Genomic DNA, 18026 nt, shown 5'->3' with positions numbered 1-18026 from the left:
ATGGGAGATGGGCCCCTGGGACTGGCAGTCACTGGCCTGGCAGTTTCACATTCAGCTAAGACACAGTGGCTGATGAAGAAGAAAGGGCTCTGATGCCCCACATGTTGTTGGCTCCTGGGTAGGTTATGCTGCTGTGAACCTCAGTTTCTGCATCTGTCAAATGGGCTTCGCTTATTCACTTACCTTTCCCCAAGCACTTATGGAGTCTGTACAGTGGTAGGTTCTATGCGAGGAGGAACCCCAGTGCTTTGGATGGTGGATGATTCCAGCTCCCCAGGAAACAAAGTAATAATATTCAACTGCAATGTAGGAGATGGAATAATGCCCCACCCCTGGAGATGTCCACATCGTAGTCCCTGGAACCTGTGAATATGAATATGTCACCTGACGTGGCACAATTTACGGAGTGAGTAAATTCACAAATGTGAGTAAAGTAAGGCTCGTTGATGGGGAGATTATCTTGGATTCTCCGGGTGGGCCCACTGTCCTCACAAGAGTCCTTAAAGGTGGAAGAGGGGTTGGGAGAGAGAATCCCAATCCCAGAGAGATGGCAGTGTGACAAGGAGTCAGCCCACTGCAGCTGGCTGTGAAGACGGAGGAAGACGCCTGTGAGCCACGGAATGCAGGGGGCTTCTAGAAGCTTGGAAAGGCAAAGAAACAGATTCTCCCCACGAAGATGCCAGGATGAACGCAGCCCTACTGACACCTTGATTTTAGCCCAGTGAGACCCATGGCTAACTTCTGGCTGCCAGACTGTAAGAGAATAAATGTGTGCTGTTTGAAGCCACTAAGTGTGCGGTAATGTGTTACAGCAGCTGTAGGAGACTCATACACTTGGCCTCTGGCCAGTGCTTGTGTATTGCCTAGCATGTTCATGCCTTTCCTCGCCTCTGCTTTTTCCCTCGTGAGAGCCTCTATCCTCATGCTACAGATGATGAAACAGAGGGTCTGTGTGGGGCAGGATACAGTGGAGGCAGGATTTGAACCTGGGTCTGTCTGCCTCTGGGTCCGGGGCTCCTGGTAGGGGCCACCTGTCCCCAAAGGAGGAGCCCAGAACGGGCCCCTGCCTTAGGCTGGATGAATGACATTGTAAGACGTTAGCCTGGTTCCAGCTGACTTCCCACCCCTCATTACCTGCTCTTCCCTTTGTCCGCTTCTCGCTCCAGCCAAATTTGCTAACGGCACCTTGCCCGTGTGTGGCATTCCCAGCCAGGCTGCTTTATCCATGCTGGTCCTTCATTCTGGAATGCCTCTCCAGCGTCTTCTGTAGTTCAGACTCCGCTAGTTCACAGCTATGTATTCTAGGACTACTTCCTGCCCGTTTCTCTCAGTGGACCTCTCTTTGCCCTGTCCCCTGCCCCCCACCCTTGGCCTGGCCTCTCTCCTGCCACAGACACATTTCTGTTTTGTAAAACAGTAATTTACGTATGTGTTCTTCTCCCTGGAAGTCTGTGAGCTCCTTCAGGTCTGGGCTGTGTCTGATTCACCTCTGAAATCTGCTTGGCACAGCGCCCGGTGCACGACGGGAGTTCATTAATAACATCTATAACATTCATTTGATGAATGAATGAATGAGAGCATGAATGAATGAATGCAGGTCCACTGACCCGTTGCATTCCTCAGGTGAGCCAGAGGTGCTGGTTCCAGGGCTACTACTGACTTACTTCAGTTCCCTGGTTGAGCCACTTAAACTCACCCTGCCTCACTTTCCCCATCTGTGAAATGGGGCCACGACTCCTGCTCTAGTCACTCTATTTGGAGTGTTGTGAAGCCACCGATCTTAGAATGTCAAAGCCAGAGGGAGCACAGAAAGCTTTCCCTCCACCTCTGCAAATGAAGAAACTGAGGCCTGGAGGAGGGAAGGGCCCAACTGGGTGCCAGAACTCACTCCCTGCACCATCCCTGGACCTTCCATCAGGCCTTCGCCCATGCTCTCCCTTACACACACCCTGGCTCCCACTCTGCACCCTGAGCCTCGGAAAACCTGAGTCACAGCTGGAACCAAGGATGGGGATTTTCCTCGTCTCTTCCAGGGGCCTCTGAACCTCCCTGACCTGACTTCTTTGGAAGGAGAGAAGGACCCCAGCTCGCTGTTCTGGGGGACGCAATGCAGGATAGCCTTGTCTGTCTGTCTGTCTGCCCCAGCCTGCCCTGGGGACTTGCGGTCAGGGAGGAAATGCCCCATCTGGGCTTCTCCGGAGCGTGGAGGGGGCGCCTGCGGGAGTATGAGCGAGGGGGGATGTGTGTGGCCCAGTGCAGCCCCGCCCCTCCCCTACCCCCATCCCAAACCCCTTAATGAAATCAAGCTGGCCCCGCAGCCAGGGAGGGAGGGAGGGGGCGGGAGGAGGGCGGGGCGGCCAGCCCTGAGCAGCGCCCCGGCACCGGCACCGACTCTCTCTCGCTCCACCTGGCGGGAGCACCAGGCCCGTGTGCGGAGGGATTGGTGAGTCCTGGGGTCCCCTCCTCTGTCTGTGGAGCCTGGGGTGTCTTGGAGTTTAGAGACTTTGGAGGCGTCTCCGAGTGTGTGGTGTGTATGAATTTTGAGGGTGTGCTGGATGCTGGGTACGTGGGTGATCTGTGCTAAGGGTGAAGGGGTTGGAATGTGTGTGCTCCTTCTCTGCGCCCTGTGTGCCTGCTGGCTCGGCCAGAGTGTTGTGTGTGTGTGTGTGTGTGTGTGTGTGTGTGTGTGTGTGTGTGTGTGCAGTTGTGGCCTGGCTATGGGGGGTTGTGCTGTTCTTCAAAGAGAACGCCGGGATGGTTGCCCCCAGGGTCAGCAGCAGGGTGGTGTGGACTGAGGCTGTCCCGTCTGGGGGGATCCACGGTGTTACAGGGGGTCGTGTATGTGCACATGTTGTCAGAGAGTGAGCCCATTTTGTGTCCGTGTGTGTCCTCTGCAGATCTGTACTGGTGGGCCGCGTGAGCCATCTGGGGGGCCCGAGTGTTGTGTGTCCTTAGATGTTTTTGTGTGGATCCACGCTGCTGCTGCTGCTTTCTGCATGTTGTGTGTATGGATTTTGACCCCTCCAGTCCCCTGTCCCTCCCCAGGCCTCCCCTCCAAGGGGCCCAGGCCCCTGTCCTTGGCTGCCCCAGAGCAGGGGGTGCAGTACTGCAGCCAGATCCCCCTCCCCCAAAAGCCATTAATTGAAGCCAGGTTTTTTGTGGGCCGCCCTTCCATCTCTGTCTGCCAGTCTCTGGGTGGGGGTGCAGTGGCTGCTCTGGCCCCTCAGCCTTGGATCTTGGGGTACCTAGACCTTAGGGGTGGATTTGCATCACCTGCATGTTCCTAACCTCAATTGGGGCCATCACATTTAAAACAATAAAACCTGGGTGTGATGAGCTCTAAAGAGAGGCCCTGCTCCAAGCTGGGAGTCCTGGCCAATCACGGGGCACCCTCTAATTGACACCTACTATGCACTAAGCACTGCTATTTCTTGTCCTGACAATAGTTCTGGGAGGTGGCCCTTATCCCCATTGTACAGATATGGAAACTGAGGCCCAGAGAGGTGACATGTCCAGCTTCAGGACACACAGCTGGGACACACATGTACAGGGTATTCTGAATGGCCTCTCCCTTCCGGGTTCCATTCAGGGCTCCATGCTAACAGGCCATGCAACCTTAGGCAGGCTATTGCCAGTCTCGGCTGAGTAAAATGAGAGAGGCTGACTGACCCCTCTAAAGCTCCTAAAGGCCTGTGAGTTCCTGTGTCCTGGAAAAAATTAGGACCCAGGAAGGAGATGGGGCAGCTGATGGGCAGAACGACCATTTCAGAGCTGTCCAGTGTGCCCATTCTACAGATGGGAAACCTGAGGCCCAGAGAAGGCAGGGTTCTCGTCATGCCGGGTCACACAGCCATCCCCTTTGAGGCCTGGCTGGCTCCCCACATTTTGCCTGTACCTTTCTTGGGGAGCCAGGAAAGGTTTTGAGGATACGGGGGACTCTGAGAGTTGGGATATTGGCCATTAAGAGCCAGAGATAGTTTGTTTGGCCTCTTTCTTTATCCTCTGTCCCCTGACCCTAAGGCTTCAGGAGGAGGAAGCCTTTTCCTCTGTCCAGCTCCCTGCTGTGAGTGTGTGTATGTTTGCATGTGTGCGTGCATACGTGCATGTGTGTGTCTGGTCCTGGATTCCTCACTGGCCAGAGCTGAGGAGACTTCCCCCAACAAGGTGAAAAAGTGGGTCTTCTTCTGGAGGTTGGGGGAGACAATGAGCAAAGGTACACGTCAGGTGAGGATAATCATTTGTTGATTTTGGGTGTGAAATGTCCGCTGTTGCTGGAGCTCTGCTGGGGTAGAAATCCAGCCCCTCCTGAATGCCCCCTTTCCTCAGTAAGCAGCGACTCTGTGCCAGGCAGGACCTGTGGTCATCTCCCCACCCTGCACGCCCCTAGTTTACAGATGAGGCCCAGAAGGTCCACACAACAGAGCTAGACGGAGATGGAGCCAGGATTCAAATCCCCGCCTAACTGGCCTGACACCACTCTGCCGCCTTCAGAACTTCAGTGAGGGGACCCCACAGTCAGCCCCTGGGAAAGGCCTCCTGGTCTTCAGCCACCGCTGGTCCTAGTTACGGTCTGTGGTGAGAAGCTTCAGCTGCCACCATGAGAAGTCCCTCCTGGAACTTGACTGAAGGCAGAAAGGGTGGGGATTGGTGAGACAAAGACCCCAAGGTCACAGCTGTCTGTAGGAATCTTTGCCAACTAGTGTCAGAGAGGCAAGGGCCCAGGAAGGCTCCCAAATTTCATGTAGCATCTCCAAGCCTTGTTCCACCTGACAAGTGATGTCACCCAGGGGGTGTTAGGCCATCACTGGGTGAGAGAGGGAGAGAGAGAGAGAGAGAGAGAGGGAGAGAGAGAGAGAGAGAGAGAGGGAGACAGAGAGGGAGAACACTATTCTTAGAGTCACACAGAACAAGGTTCAAATCCCAGCTCTGACACGTACCGCCTGTGTGTCCTTGAGCACGTCATTGTCCATCTCTGAACCTTAGTTTCCTTATCTGAAATATGGAGACAATGACAGTGCCAGCCCGCAGGGCTTCTGCAGGATTCTACCCACAGAAGGGCTCAGATGAGTGACCCATGATGAAAGTAAGAATGAGCAGCTGATTTAAAATGAACCCCTGAGTAGTGTTGCCTCTTTTTATGTCCTGGAATTATTATTATTATTATTATTATTATTATTATTATTATTATTATTTTGCCATCTGAGCCAGTTTGTCCAAATTCACATGAGTGCAATTAATTTCAGTTAATGACAGTTGGGAAGCCCTAGCTCACTTAGAACAAGCCACTCAACGGCTCAGCAACATTCTTACCTCATCTCCTGAATCCCCAAGTTACTGTGAGGTAGGTATGGTCATTTGTTTTATGGAGCAGGGCTTGAGGCCTGGGCACTCAAGGGAACCTGCAGTCAAGGTGTTGGGAACCTGACTTCCCCCTTCAGCCCAGGAACTTACCGTGTGGCTTTGCCTTCCCATTGCCTTCTCTGGGCCTCTGTCTCCCCATCTCAGTCCCTTGAGACAGGGCCTCAGACAGGTGATCCTAAGGCTTTTCCATCTTGGAACATCTAACCCCACCCAGTGTAAGCATCCTGGGCCCTCCACCGGGTCAGGGTGGGATTCTCAGCGGGTGATCGGGGGGGTCACAGAAAAGGGTCCCTGGGTTTATCTGAGCACCCAGCCCTACTCAGGCTGGCTGGAAGAGTTAGTGTTTTAGAAGCTGGGCTCCTCTGTAAACCTGGGCCATGAGGAATGTATTAGTTACCTGGGCTGTCTGAGCCAGATAGGGCCTGGGGATTCATGTGGGGAGTGGCCTTCCAATGGGGGAGGGAGATGCAGGGTTCATCTGGTTCCCATTTAGAGGTGGCCATAGGACTCACGCTCCAGCAGGCTCCAGCTTTGCCTCAGACAGAAGGGGTTTCCCCCTGCGGCCTCCACATCCTTCTTTGAGCCTGTAGGTGAAGGTTAGCCATGAGGCAGATGCTCCCAGCATGCTCTTGGCATGCAGGCCTCTGTGGAGCTCAGTCTGCAGGTTTCAAAACCTATGAATCTTTTGGAGAAGGGAATGGGACCATTAGAGGGGCTGGGGGCTGCTGGGGAGGGCTCCCTACAGGAGGGGGGATGTCAGCTTATAGTTACCCACTTTCTCACATACTCAGCCCTACCATCGTCTCTCCCTTGGTGCCTGGATCCAAACCCCAGCCCTTGGCAAGTCACTGAATCCTCTAAGTCTCAGTTTCCACATCTGGAAAATGGGGCCAATAATAGTGCCTCCTTCATCAGGTGGGTCCCAAGCTTCAATGAGAAATTCCATGTAAGCAACTTAAAATAGTACCTGGCACATGGCAAGCAGTAAAAGGGTAAGTTATTATGAATTCAGTCAAGTCAGTCGGGATACATTTATGAAGTACTTACTGTATATCAGATATGGTGCGAAACCCTGAGGATGCCAAGATAAGTAAGATTCAGCCCCTGCCTCCCAGGACCTCAGGGTGATGTGCGGTGACTCTTTGTGGGTCCCTCTAGGACTTCAGAGTGAAGTGGGGGGCAGGTGTGAACTCTGCATTTAAAGGAATGAGGCTCCATTCCTGGGGACCTGGGGAACGGAAGCAACTTGCTAGACTATCAGCCCTGTTTCCTGGACCACCTCAGGGTCCCCTGAGACCCTGGAGCCCACCCTGAGCTCTCTCCTGCCTTGCTTCCCCACAGGTCCTGGACAACATGGTTTCTGCGGTGGCCCCCAGCCTCATTGTGTCTCTGCTACTGCTCCTGAGGGCGCTGCCCATGGCCGCCCACTCCGTGCCCCTGAAGGTCGCCTTCCTGGAGGACATGGGGGGCAGCGGGGAGGCTGAGGGCTCATCGGCCTCTTCCCCGAGCCTCCCACCACCCCAGACCCCAGCCCTCAGCCCCACGTCGGTGGGGCCCCAGCCCACGCTCCTGGCGGGCCCCAAGCCCCCCACCAACTTCCTGGACGGCATCGTGGACTTTTTCCGCCAGTATGTGCTGCTCATCTCCGTGGTGGGCTCCCTGACCTTCCTGCTCATGTTCATCATATGTGCCGCTGTCATCACCCGCCAGAAGCATAAGGCCTCGGCCTACTACCCATCGTCTTTCCCCAAGAAGAAGTACGTGGACCAGAGTGACCAGGCCGGGGGTCCCCAGGCCTTCAGCGAGGTCCCAGACAGGGCTTCCGATGGCCGGCCGGAGGACGCCCTGGATTCCTCTCAGCAGCTGCAGGCTGACATCCTTGCCGCCACCCAGAACCTCAAGTCTCCCGCCAGAGTGGCCCCGGCCAGTGGAAATGGAGCCAGGATGATGGAGGGCAAGTCAGAGGAAGAAGAGAAGGGCAGCCAGGAGGTGGACCAGGAAGCCCAGGGGTGTGGCGACCCAGTGGAGAAACCAGAAGTGCCGAAGGAGCCCTGCTCAGCAGTGGCAGAGGGGCCTGTGGTGGCCGGCGAAGGCCCAGGGGAGCCAGAAGCGGCTCCCTCATTAGCCCAGGAAGCTGAGGGTCCAGCTGGTCCCCCCGAAAGCCCCTGTGCTTGCGGCAGTATCGCCCCCAGCGTCTAACAAGCTTCCAGGGCTGTGGCCCTGACTGTCGGAACCCTAGTGGTCCCTTCCTCGGGTGTAGAAAGGCTCTTGGTCCTTAATGCGCCCCAAGGTCGCCTCTTCGACCACTCCCAGCTGCAAATCCCAGCGTGTCCTGATCCTACAGTGGGCAGAGATACTGGTCTCCAGTCGACCCCAGGAATCTCACCAAGTTCTAGAACATTGGCCGCTGCTGCCGTCCCAAAGGGCTACATTCCAAAGCGCAGCTTCCCTGGGAGGGCGGGGCTGGGGCTGTGTCCTCTTTACCGCCACGTCAGTTGGGAAACATACTTTGCAGGTCTCTTGTGACAGTGCCAACGTTGCTGCTTTTCCATTGAGGTAGAAAAGAAAAACAAAACAACTGGGAGTTTTGGAAGAGGTTGAAAGGGAGGTGCAGAAGTGCCTGGGGTTGGTGCGGTTAGAGCTACCGCTGAAAGGGGCTTGATTAATGAGGAAGCTTCCCGGAGGGGCCCTTGCTCAGGGTTCTGGCAGGGCCTTAAATGACCATTTCCCAAACTGGGTTCCCTGAGGTACCCTGTGGAAAAAAAGATTTGAGAGTCCAATGAGTTGCAGAAACACTGCGTCTCTATTCCCCCTACTCCCCTTAGAGCACCCCAGGGCTCAGACCAGGCCCGCAGTTAAAGGCCCCTGCTTCACTTAGCCTTTCCCAAACTGCTTTTGACCGTGAAGTGCCTTTTTGTTTTGCAGCTACAGAGGAAAATGTTGCAGAGCACATTTTGGAAATTACTGCTCTAAATGTTCTGTAAGGCACGCCCCTCCCCCCCAATACACGCAGTCTATGGGTGTTGTGGGGTGTGGGGTGTAGGTGTGGGGGTTTGGACCCTCTCAAGTGCTGTCTCTCATCCCGCTACGTGTGTGGGGATGGAGCAAATGAATTGAACCTTTTTTGAAGCTTGGGGTGGGGGGGGATGGTTTCTGACGCCCGGCCTGGGCAGGGGGGCCCTGGCCCCCAGCCCTTAGATGATGCACGTTGTCTGGCAGCCTGTGTCCATAGCATTCTTTAGTCCTTGACCAGGGAGCCTGAGCTCCGTCTTAATCTGGGGAGGTTGTGGGGGATCCTCTTTCCCATGCTTCCGTCTGGGCCCCTCCACCTCTGCACAACTCTCCAGGTGCTGAGACATAACAAACCAGCACAATAAACCTTTATTCTGGCCTGAGTCTTGCTGTTTTTCTGAGGGTGGGAATGAGTCTGATGGGAGATGGGGGGTGCATTTCCCCTGGACTGTTCTGTGGGGGTGAGGCAACTTCCTGGGGGAGACATATCAGCTAGGCCCTGGGGGCTGAATGATGTGAGAAAGAGGAAAGAAAGGGCGTCCCAGGGGTTTGGGGGTGATAACTCGTGCTCCCAAGGCTGAGCCGCAGCCCTGGACTTGTGGCCACACAGCCAGGTTCCATGTACGTCTCCGTGACTTGCTGTGACCACAGGGGAGCCACCCGCCTCTCTGTTTCCCTGAGGAGACAGGGAATGGAGGTGCTCCCAGCCGAGGCTTCAGTGTCCCATACCCCTGCAGAGTGGCTGCGGATGGGACGGGTCTCGGATGATGCCACCCTCACCGCACCCTTGCTGGCGCCTGGGGTTGGAAGCAGCCCTGGCCTTTGTCTCCTCGCCACAAGGCTCCTCCTCGTGTTTGATGGCAAGTTCCTGTGGCCACTGCGCCCCCTCCGCCCTGGAGCTGCCAGCTGGAATCCAGATGTGGCTGGGCTAGGAGCACGTGCTGGATCCCCGGGGTGATGGGGGCAGGGAGGCCATGCCTCTGATGCCCCTCTCCTCTACCAACCCCACATCCCCCCACATCTATCCGGAGGGGGCCTGGGTTTGGGTTTCATAACACACAATGGCCTCTGTCTTGCTCAGTGGGGAAGGGCCCTCCCTTTCTCAGCAGACCAGCTCCTGCCCAAGAACATGGGGAGAAGTGAATACAAATACTGAATACCCGGATGCTGTGTGGCTCTGACCAAGTCACTCAACCTCTCTGGGTGTGACAGGCTCCCTCCTTGTTCCTGAGCTCCTGTGGGGTCCTAGGCACTGGGATGTGGCTGGGAAATGCATTAAGCTTCCCCATGACAGGCAAAAAGCAGGTAAGAGAAGCAGACCGTTGGAGATCCCTGGGAGCAGACAGGGGTGAGTTTCCCAAACAACAGCTCCCTGGTCATTGGTTCCCCATTAATACTCAACTTGGCCTTCCAGAGGGCATGGAGTGTGGGCCTTAGCCTTAGCCTGTGTCCACTGGGACTCGTGTGTGGGGGGGATTAAGGAGGTGGTCTGAGCCCCAGTGCAGGAGTCAACCAATGTCTTCCTCACCTCTGAGCTTTTACAGCTGCTATTCCCTCTGCCTATGACATCCTTCCACACCTTTCCTTGCCTTGCTAAAACCCTTTCATCCTTTAGCTTCTGGCCTAGATGTCCCTCCCTCCTGGGAGCCTTCCCTGACAGCCCCAACCCAGCCTCTTCCACAGTCCCCTGGCTTTGTGACAGTGATTCCTCACAATTAATGAGCATCTGTTATGTGCCAGGCACTGCTCTAAGCACTGGATGTTATTAACTCATTGAAACTTGCAACGCTACGAGGTGGGTACTGTTATTAGTCCTATGTCTCAGAAGAGACAACTGAGGCCCAGAGAGGTGAAGTCAGTTGCCCAGGTCACACAGCCAGGATTCTGGCCCCTTAGTCTGATTCCAGAGGCTGATTTCTCCACTGGGCTCTATTGCTTTTTTGATGAATGAATGATTGAATAAATGAAAGAAGTCCTTGGGGGAGAGGACAGCAGGGCCCTATTCTTGCTTAGAGCCCCTTCAATCTTTCCCGCCATCTGCGATGGAGTTACCAGGAGGGGGGTCTTTTATGGGCACACATCTGGGTGGGCACCAGTGGGGAGTGAGCCACAGAGGGACACAGTGGTTCGGAGCTTGTGTGGCTGGGCTAGGGTTGGGGGGAGAGTGGGGCTTGGGGAAGGGGGTGGGGGTTCCACTGTTCCCAAGGATCCGGGAATCTGCGAGGGCCTGAACAGAGACCCCCACTGTCCCAGGGCTTGTGAAACCGCACAGGGGCCCTCAGCCCGGCATCTGTCCTGGCGCCCCAGGCCTGCTGTCACCCTAAAGGGAGAGGGAGAGAGAGCAAAACCAGCCCCAAGACATGAACCCCAGCTCAGTGTGGGAATGGGGGTGGGGGTGCTGAATAACCCCCTTCCCCATGCCCTGCCCTTCTCTGATCAGCACGACAGGCTGGATGTTTGCTGGCCAGGAGTCATGTCCAGGGCGAGAGCGGGAGTCATGAACTCATGTCTCCTGGGCCGCTCTGCCCTGGGCACATACATCATCTTTAACCCTCTGGGATGGTTTGGGCCTTGGGGTGAGACTGCCTGGGTCAATGTCAGCTCCACCATTTCCTGGCTGTGTGGCCTCGGGCAAGTCACCTCACCTCTCTGGGCCGCCATTTCCATGTGTGTAAAGAGGGGATGATCCTACCCCACCTGGCAGGGGTTTCCACCTGCACAATGAGCTTTTAGAAATCCTGACTCAGGAACCCCTACCCAGACCAATTAAATCACAGTGTTCAAGGGTGTCACCACCAAGTGCAAAGCCCATGAGGAGAGGGGCCTATGTCACCAATGTCTCCCCAGCACTCGGCCCACTGCCTGGCACAGGGTGGATGCTCCAGATGTGTGAGCGCGTGCCTGTGAGGCTGGAGGAAGGCACATGTGCTAGCACGTACATAACCACATTTAACTCTCTCCACATTCTCCACAGGGAGATGAGCAAGATCATTACCTCCTTTTTACAGATGAGGAAACTGAGGCTCAGAGGGGGTGCAGTGATTTGCCTGGCAGAGCCGGGATTCAAACCCAGGTCTGTCTGGCTCCTCAGCCTGGGCTCTTCAGAGCTGAGCCTCCCGCCTTATTGTTGAACTTGTCTGTGGTCCCAAGGCCGAGTCTCTCTGTTGAGAGTGAGGTGGGGGCACGTGCATTTTGTGTCCACTGCGTTTCATCATGGGTCCTGTTTCAACCTCACCTGGCCCCCTGGGATGTTGACAGCGACTGCAGGGCATTGTGGGTCTGGCCTGTTGTGGTTCTCATGCACAGAGGCTTGGAATCCTTGAGTCTGCCCTGGCTGGAATTCATTAAACCCCTGGGTTCCAAGGTGGCCCAGAAGTAAGTTGCAGGGTCATAAACCCTTTGTTTTCCAATCACAACTATTTAATGAGCACCTACTATGTGCCAGGTATTGGAGACACACCATTAGCAAAACAGATCTGAGGCTATATTCTAGTGGAGGAGATGAAAATTCAACAAAGACTCATCCGGATACAACCACAATGATTAATAACATCAGATAAATGGACTCTTATGCATGTCTGGCGCTTTACTTTTTGTAGCTTTACTGAGGCATAGTGGACACACAATAAATGCACATATTTAAAGTGTACAATTTGATAATTTTGACATATTGTATACTCAAAAGCCATCGTCACAATCAAGATAATGGATACATCCATCGCCTCTGAAACAGTCTTTGTACCGCTTGTAAACTCTTCTTACCTCCTCTCCACACCCTGCCCCCAGTCCCGAGGCAACTGTTGTTCTGCCTTCTGTCATTGTGATTCATTTTTATTCTCTGGAATTGTATATCAATGGAACCATGCAGTGTGCACTCTTATTTTGGTCTGGCTTCTTTCACTCAGCATACATATTTTGAGATTTATTCATGCTATTGTGTGTATCAATATTTCACTCCTTTTTAATTGCTGTGTAGTATTCCTTTGTGTGGATGTATTACAATTTGTTTATCCATTCACCTACTGATGGACATTTGGGTGGTTTCCAGTTTGGGGCTATTACAAATAAATCTGCTGGGAACTACTGGTGTTGTTTTATTTCTTCCTCACAACCTTCTTCATGAGATGGTCATTATTTCTCCCCATTTTACAGATGAGAAAAAGGGAGACCCAGAGAGGTCAAGTAACTTGTCTAAGGTCATACAGCCAGTAGTTAGAGCATACAAACTTCAACAGTGGGACTGATTGAGCTAAGTGACCTTAGGGGCCCTCTAAAGTTCATAGGGTCCCAGAACCCCTGATTGAGACCAGCCCCTCATTTTATACGTGGGCATGAGAGGACCAGACAGGAGCTGGGACCTGTCCAGAGCTGCTGAGAATCCGGGTCTCTGGTGGACAGTCTGGCGCTGTGTCTAGCTCAGCTCTGCTGCATCCTGGCTTTTCATCTAATGTGGCGAGAGGATAAGGCTGTCCAGAGTGGGACAGAGATTTGCCATTTTTTCAGGAGGTTTTCATTTCAGGATTCCTCCGGCTGCTCAGAAATAGCAGGAAGGATTTGGCACTGGCTCCAGGGCCTGGGAGGTTCCCCCGCAGCTGCTCCCCCTCCCCAGGCGGGTCCAGGGTTTATGGCAGCAGCTGCAAAGTATAAAATAACCCTGCTTGTAAATCCGCTCTTGCCAGGGTCTTGATGCCAGAGGCCTCTGCGATGCCCAGCAGGGCATCCCACCACCCACTGGGCCCCTGCAGGGAGGGACTCCTGGGGTTACCCTGGAAGCCTGCAGGGTCCAGGTCTTGGAGTGACCACTTGGGGCCTCTCCCTTAGGGTTTGGAGAGCTGGACTCAGCTCAAGGGTCTGGAGGGGGAAAAGGAGAGACTGGGGTTGCAAAGGGGTCCATGACTAGGAACAGCAAGGGGAGGGGGAGGTAGTGGGACCCGGAAATAAGGAACCAGGAGACCCAATTAGGCCCCTCCTAGCTGTGTGACTTGGGGCAAGTCAGCGCACCTCTTTGAGCGCTGGGTTCCTCCCTGGTAAAGCTGGGACCACAGCCTTTTCCTTGTGCCCTTTCCCCCTCCCCCCAATACTAAGAGGTTAATAGATGTAAAAGCACTTTACAATGTGCAGGGCAGTGTGGTATGATGGTTAGGGGTGCAGGCTTCAGAGGACCTGGGTTGGAATCCCAACTCTGCCGTTTCCCAGCTGTGTGACCTTGGGTAATTCACTTAATCTCTCTGGGCCTCAGATTCCTCATCTGTGAAATGGGCATCATGGTGGTACCTACCCTGGAGGGTTGGTGGAAGTAGAATTCATTCACTTAAAGTGCTGAGGACAGCCACCCCACCCCACCCCGCAGTTGCTCAATGAATGTGAGGTTCTGTTAGCTGGAAACTGTGAAGTGCTGTGTGCAGGGAAGCGTAAAGGAGGAAACCTCTGTCTCTAAATGTCTGGCTGCTCTGTGAGTTGCCTGTTCTCTCCAGGTCTAGGTTTAGAACTTCAGAATTATGAGATCAGTGATTCTTAGGTGCTTAAAATTTTAGAGTCTTAACATCTTGGGGGTAGAGGGCCCTAGAAGTGTGGGTGCGACCAGAGCAGTTCCAGCAGCGACTGGAGTCCTGCGAACTTCAGGGAGGGGTAAAGGATGTGGTGAAAGAGGAAAGTCTCACACTACACTGTGGGTGTTGAAAAGCCCTCCCCACCCCCCCACCCCTGTGCCCCTCGGTGGGGCTTGGCTCCCAGTGGGGGCCAGGGGTCATGCTGCAGCTGTTCCCTGTCTCCCTCTGGGGTTTGGTGACCCCAGCCAGGGCTTAAACATTGTCTGGGGGAGCATGCTGGAGACATGGCTGGCGATATGCGTTGGGGAGCCCAGGGACTTGGGCCCAAGGGGGCAGGTGCTAGGGCTATTTCTGGGGTTGGGGGGCTGGAAAGGTGAGGGGGACCCAGTGTGATTAGTTGCCAAGGGACCTAGAATGGGTCCTCTCCTTTCTCTGTTGTGTTCCCATCTATAAAACAAACCAAATTCTCATCAGCACAGACACTGGCAGGAAACTCCTCCAGGCACAGTGGGGGACGGACAGAAGGTGTCTGCATCACAAAAGTTGGGTTCAAATCTCAGAGCTTGAACTCCACCTCCAGGCTGCAGGACCTTGAGCAGCTTCTGCCCCCTCTCAGGAACCCTAGTGCTTCACCTGTGAAACCACAAATCCTGCCGTGTTGTAAGGCTCCTTGAGCACCTGACCTGGGGCCCAGACTGGAGAAGGAGCTCCATTTCTCTTGGCCCTTCTGATTGTCCTGTCGTTTCTACCATCAGGAAGCTCCAAAGAGGGGGCCGGAATCTCATCTCAGATTCTGTGATTTCTCCAAGCCCTGTGGGTCCAGCATAGTATGGAGCTGGGTACCCAATCGGTGCTCAATGAATGCTGGGTACCCAATAGGTGCTCAATGAATGCTGGGTATCCAATAGGTGCTCAATGAACGCTGAGCAGAGAGTGCTGAGCTCCCTTCAAGGAGCTCCTTGAATGAAGAGCAGAGGGGAAAGGTGACACTGGGACAGTTGGACATCTCCTCTGCCCCTGCCCTGGGAGAGGGTGTGATGTGAGGGGCTCCAGGAACCTCCTTCGGTCCCCAATTCTTGAATACCCACTGTGTAGCTGGCATAGCACTAAACACGTTCTATGCATTGGGTACTCACAAAGCTGAGGGAGGCATACGGAACCCGAGAGGTGAAGTGACGTGCCCAAGGTCACACAGCCAGAAAGTGCCTGAACTGGGCTTTGAACTTGCTGGGGCTGTTGGTCCCCACAGTCACGGCTCCACACTGCCTGCAAACCTATTCATGAACGTATGAATGAATGCAGGCTACCGGGTTGGAGGAAGGGGCCCAAGGCCAATGTGTCCAAACTTCCGCCTGGCTGCTCAGCTCAGCTGGCTCAGGTGTCTTCACAGCTGCTGGGTGCTACGGGCCTCGCAATCTGCAAGGAGGAAAGGCAGCGAAGAGGGCTTGGACCACAATGGGCCGTGGAGTCAGGCCTTTCCTAATTCACAAATGGCGCATGCGCACGCCCCACCCCTGGCGGCAACTCGGGCTGCTCACCCAGCACAGCATCGTTGGCACCACGACCCAACAGGGGGCCTTTATCCCCATTTTACAGAGTGAGCTAAAGGGGCCAGCCGGAGGTCACATTGCTGGTAAATAAGCAAGCCTGTCTGTTGGACTCCAACGCCCTTCGCCCTGCCGGAGATGCTGCATGCAAGAGACGAGGAGTCCACAGGGTCTGGAGTCCAAGCCACAGCCCTGGGGCGTTATGGAGGCGTGAACTTGGAAGTGGGGGGCTCTGGGCAGGTACTGGGCAGGATCTGGAGCCCCAGGGTAGAGGTGGGGCTCTGCCCTTTCCTGGCTGTGCTGCCTGGGGCGAGTTCCTTGCCCTCTCTGGGCCTAAGGGTCCCATCTCTGACAAAAGAAAGGAGGAGGCTTGCTCTGATTTTCACCCAGCTGGTGGGCCTCAAACTCTGTGTTCCTGTGTGAGGCGTTATTATCAGCACCTGGGGGAAATAACTGCAGGATGCCACTTTTGCCTAAATAAAAAAAATCACTTGATTCTTGGATAAGAAGGCCTTGGGAGAAGCTGGCTTCTTTTCCCCCCTTTAATCCATCCCAGAGAGAGCAAACGCTCCCCATTATAAGAGACCCCTGGAAGAGATCTCTCAGCTCCTCTGGTCGTCTCTCCAGCATCTGAACACCCCCCGTCACTAACCGAAGTCCTTTCTTCTAGCTAACCTAAGGTGGACAGGCTGGGCCCACAGGCCCATTTCCCCACAGCTTGGCCTGTAGCAGAGCTCCGGCTGGAGGGACTGGGCCAGCCATTGGAGAACCAGTTAGAACACTTTTGAATTTTTCTCATGACCTCTCATAAGATAAGAACATTTTGTCTTTGTCCAGATCTGATCTTCGCACTGTCTGGTTTTGAGCAGACTGGAGTGAGAGAGAAACAGCCTTTTTGGAGGGTCAGATGGCAGCATCTACCAGTGTTGTAAATGTCCTTGCCTTTTGCCCCAGAAATTCTTTTCTGGAACCTGGCTACAGCAATAGGTATGTGGACCCTGAGATGGATGTGCCAGGACATTCAGGCCAGCGTTGTTTCAAATAAGTGAAAAAGACGAAACCGCCTACGTGCCCATAAGTGCAGAAGAACTGAAACATTGGTCTTGTCAAGTGAGAGGATATTCAGAGAGAATTCGCTTTGGAACAAGGGTCTGGAACGTAGATATAAGTCAATAGTTTCCAATTCACTTTTTCACATAAATGATTTCATGTGAAAAATCGCTACAAAGACGGTTTGATCAGCTTCATTTAGCCAATGAGGAAACCAACCCAACTCGGTGAACTGCCGACGAATGAGGTACCACAGAAGTGAGTGACTTGTCCCAAGGTCACACAGCTGGTGAGTGGGGTAGAGGCCTCAGGTCATGTCTGGCTTGGGAGTTCAACCTCCTTATGGCTTGTGGTCTACCTATGGGCGGGGGAAAGAGCTCTGAGCTCCAGGGGGCAGCCCTGACTGTGACTGTCACACATGGAAGGCACCTGTTTGAGGGGTGAGCCCAGACTTCAGCTCACCTGGGCTTTGGGTGTCTCTGGAATGGAGCCAATTCAGGATTCTTCCTGATCAGGTGTAGGGGCCAGAACACGCCCTGGGAGAGCTCACAAAGGGAGGTCACAGATGGCAGAGCTGGACAGTCTTGCTGTCATCACACATTTCCAAAGATACTCTGCATATGTGCGTCTTGTAGACAGTGGCACGCTCCTGGATCCTGGTGGGATTGCCGGGTCCAAGGGGACATGCGTAATATTTTCAGAGATGCTGGCAAATGACTTTTCTAAAATGCATCATCCATTTCCATTCTCATGTTGGTCTAAGAGTATTCCCATTTCCCCATATCCTTGACAATACTGTTAGTTTTCAGTTTTTTTCCCAATTGGATAGGTGAGAAGTGGTATCCATTGCTATGGTTCTCTGATTACTGGTGAGATAGGCGCTTTGCCTTCTGGAGTTCCTCTCCTATGAATTGCCTGTTTCTATCCTTAGTCCCCTTTTGTGTTGCTTGTGTATCTGCTGATTTTCTACTTTTTGGGGGCCACAGAATCCTTTGTCCTAATAAATTCTTACTAGGAATGCTAACATAAGTTGAATGAACATCAAGCTGCATCCTGGAAGGGGGCATGGGATACCCAGAGGGCCCGTTTGCCTCCCTTTGCCCCCTGCAGGGGCCTGTAGAGCTCAGTGGAGCATACTTTGCCAACAGTTGGTATAGTCCTACCACAGAGCTACAAACGAGGAAACTGACACCCAAAGTCGCCCAGAAAGGTAATGGCAAAGGCAAATCTCCACTGCAGGTCATTTTGTCACTGCTCATTGAAGAAGGATCTCTAGGTAGATGTGATCAAAGCATCCATGGGTGACTGTTTCATAGCTTCCTGTCTATCCTCTTCTCTTTACTTTGTGTGTGTGTGTGTGTGTGTGTGTCTTATTGCAATGGCTGGAACTTCTAATTCAATATCATTGGTGGTTGTGGAAGTGGTGGTGGTAGAGATGGTCCATGATGGTGGAGGTGGTCGAGGTGGTGGTGATGGTGGAGTTGATGGGGGTAGTGGACACCCTTAC

General features: G+C 53.8%; 1 protein-coding gene across 1 annotated transcript; it reads left to right on the top strand.

Annotated features, from left to right (window-relative positions):
* Positions 1-2338: 2338 nt before the first annotated feature.
* On the top strand, positions 2339-8756 carry TMEM119 (transmembrane protein 119). The gene is made up of 2 exons (XM_019757435.3): positions 2339-2443; positions 6703-8756. The coding sequence occupies exon 2, from the start codon at positions 6715-6717 to the stop codon at positions 7558-7560; it is 846 nt and encodes a 281-aa protein (XP_019612994.1). The 5' UTR covers positions 2339-2443; positions 6703-6714; the 3' UTR covers positions 7561-8756.
* The last annotated feature ends 9270 nt before the right edge of the window (positions 8757-18026 follow it).

The sequence above is a fragment of the Rhinolophus sinicus genome, chromosome 9, assembly GCF_057876585.1.
Source record: "Rhinolophus sinicus isolate RSI-liver-muscle chromosome 9, RSI-T2T, whole genome shotgun sequence".
NCBI classification, from domain to species: Eukaryota; Metazoa; Chordata; class Mammalia; order Chiroptera; family Rhinolophidae; genus Rhinolophus; species Rhinolophus sinicus.
The sequence above is the reverse complement of the archived record's forward strand: the minus strand, read 5'-3'. Positions and strand labels throughout refer to the sequence as shown.

Bases quoted from the DNA above. Each gene is read 5' to 3' on its own strand.
- TMEM119 (XM_019757435.3), top strand. From the start codon at position 6,715: ATGGTTTCTGCGGTGGCCCCCAGCCTCATTGTGTCTCTGCTACTGCTC.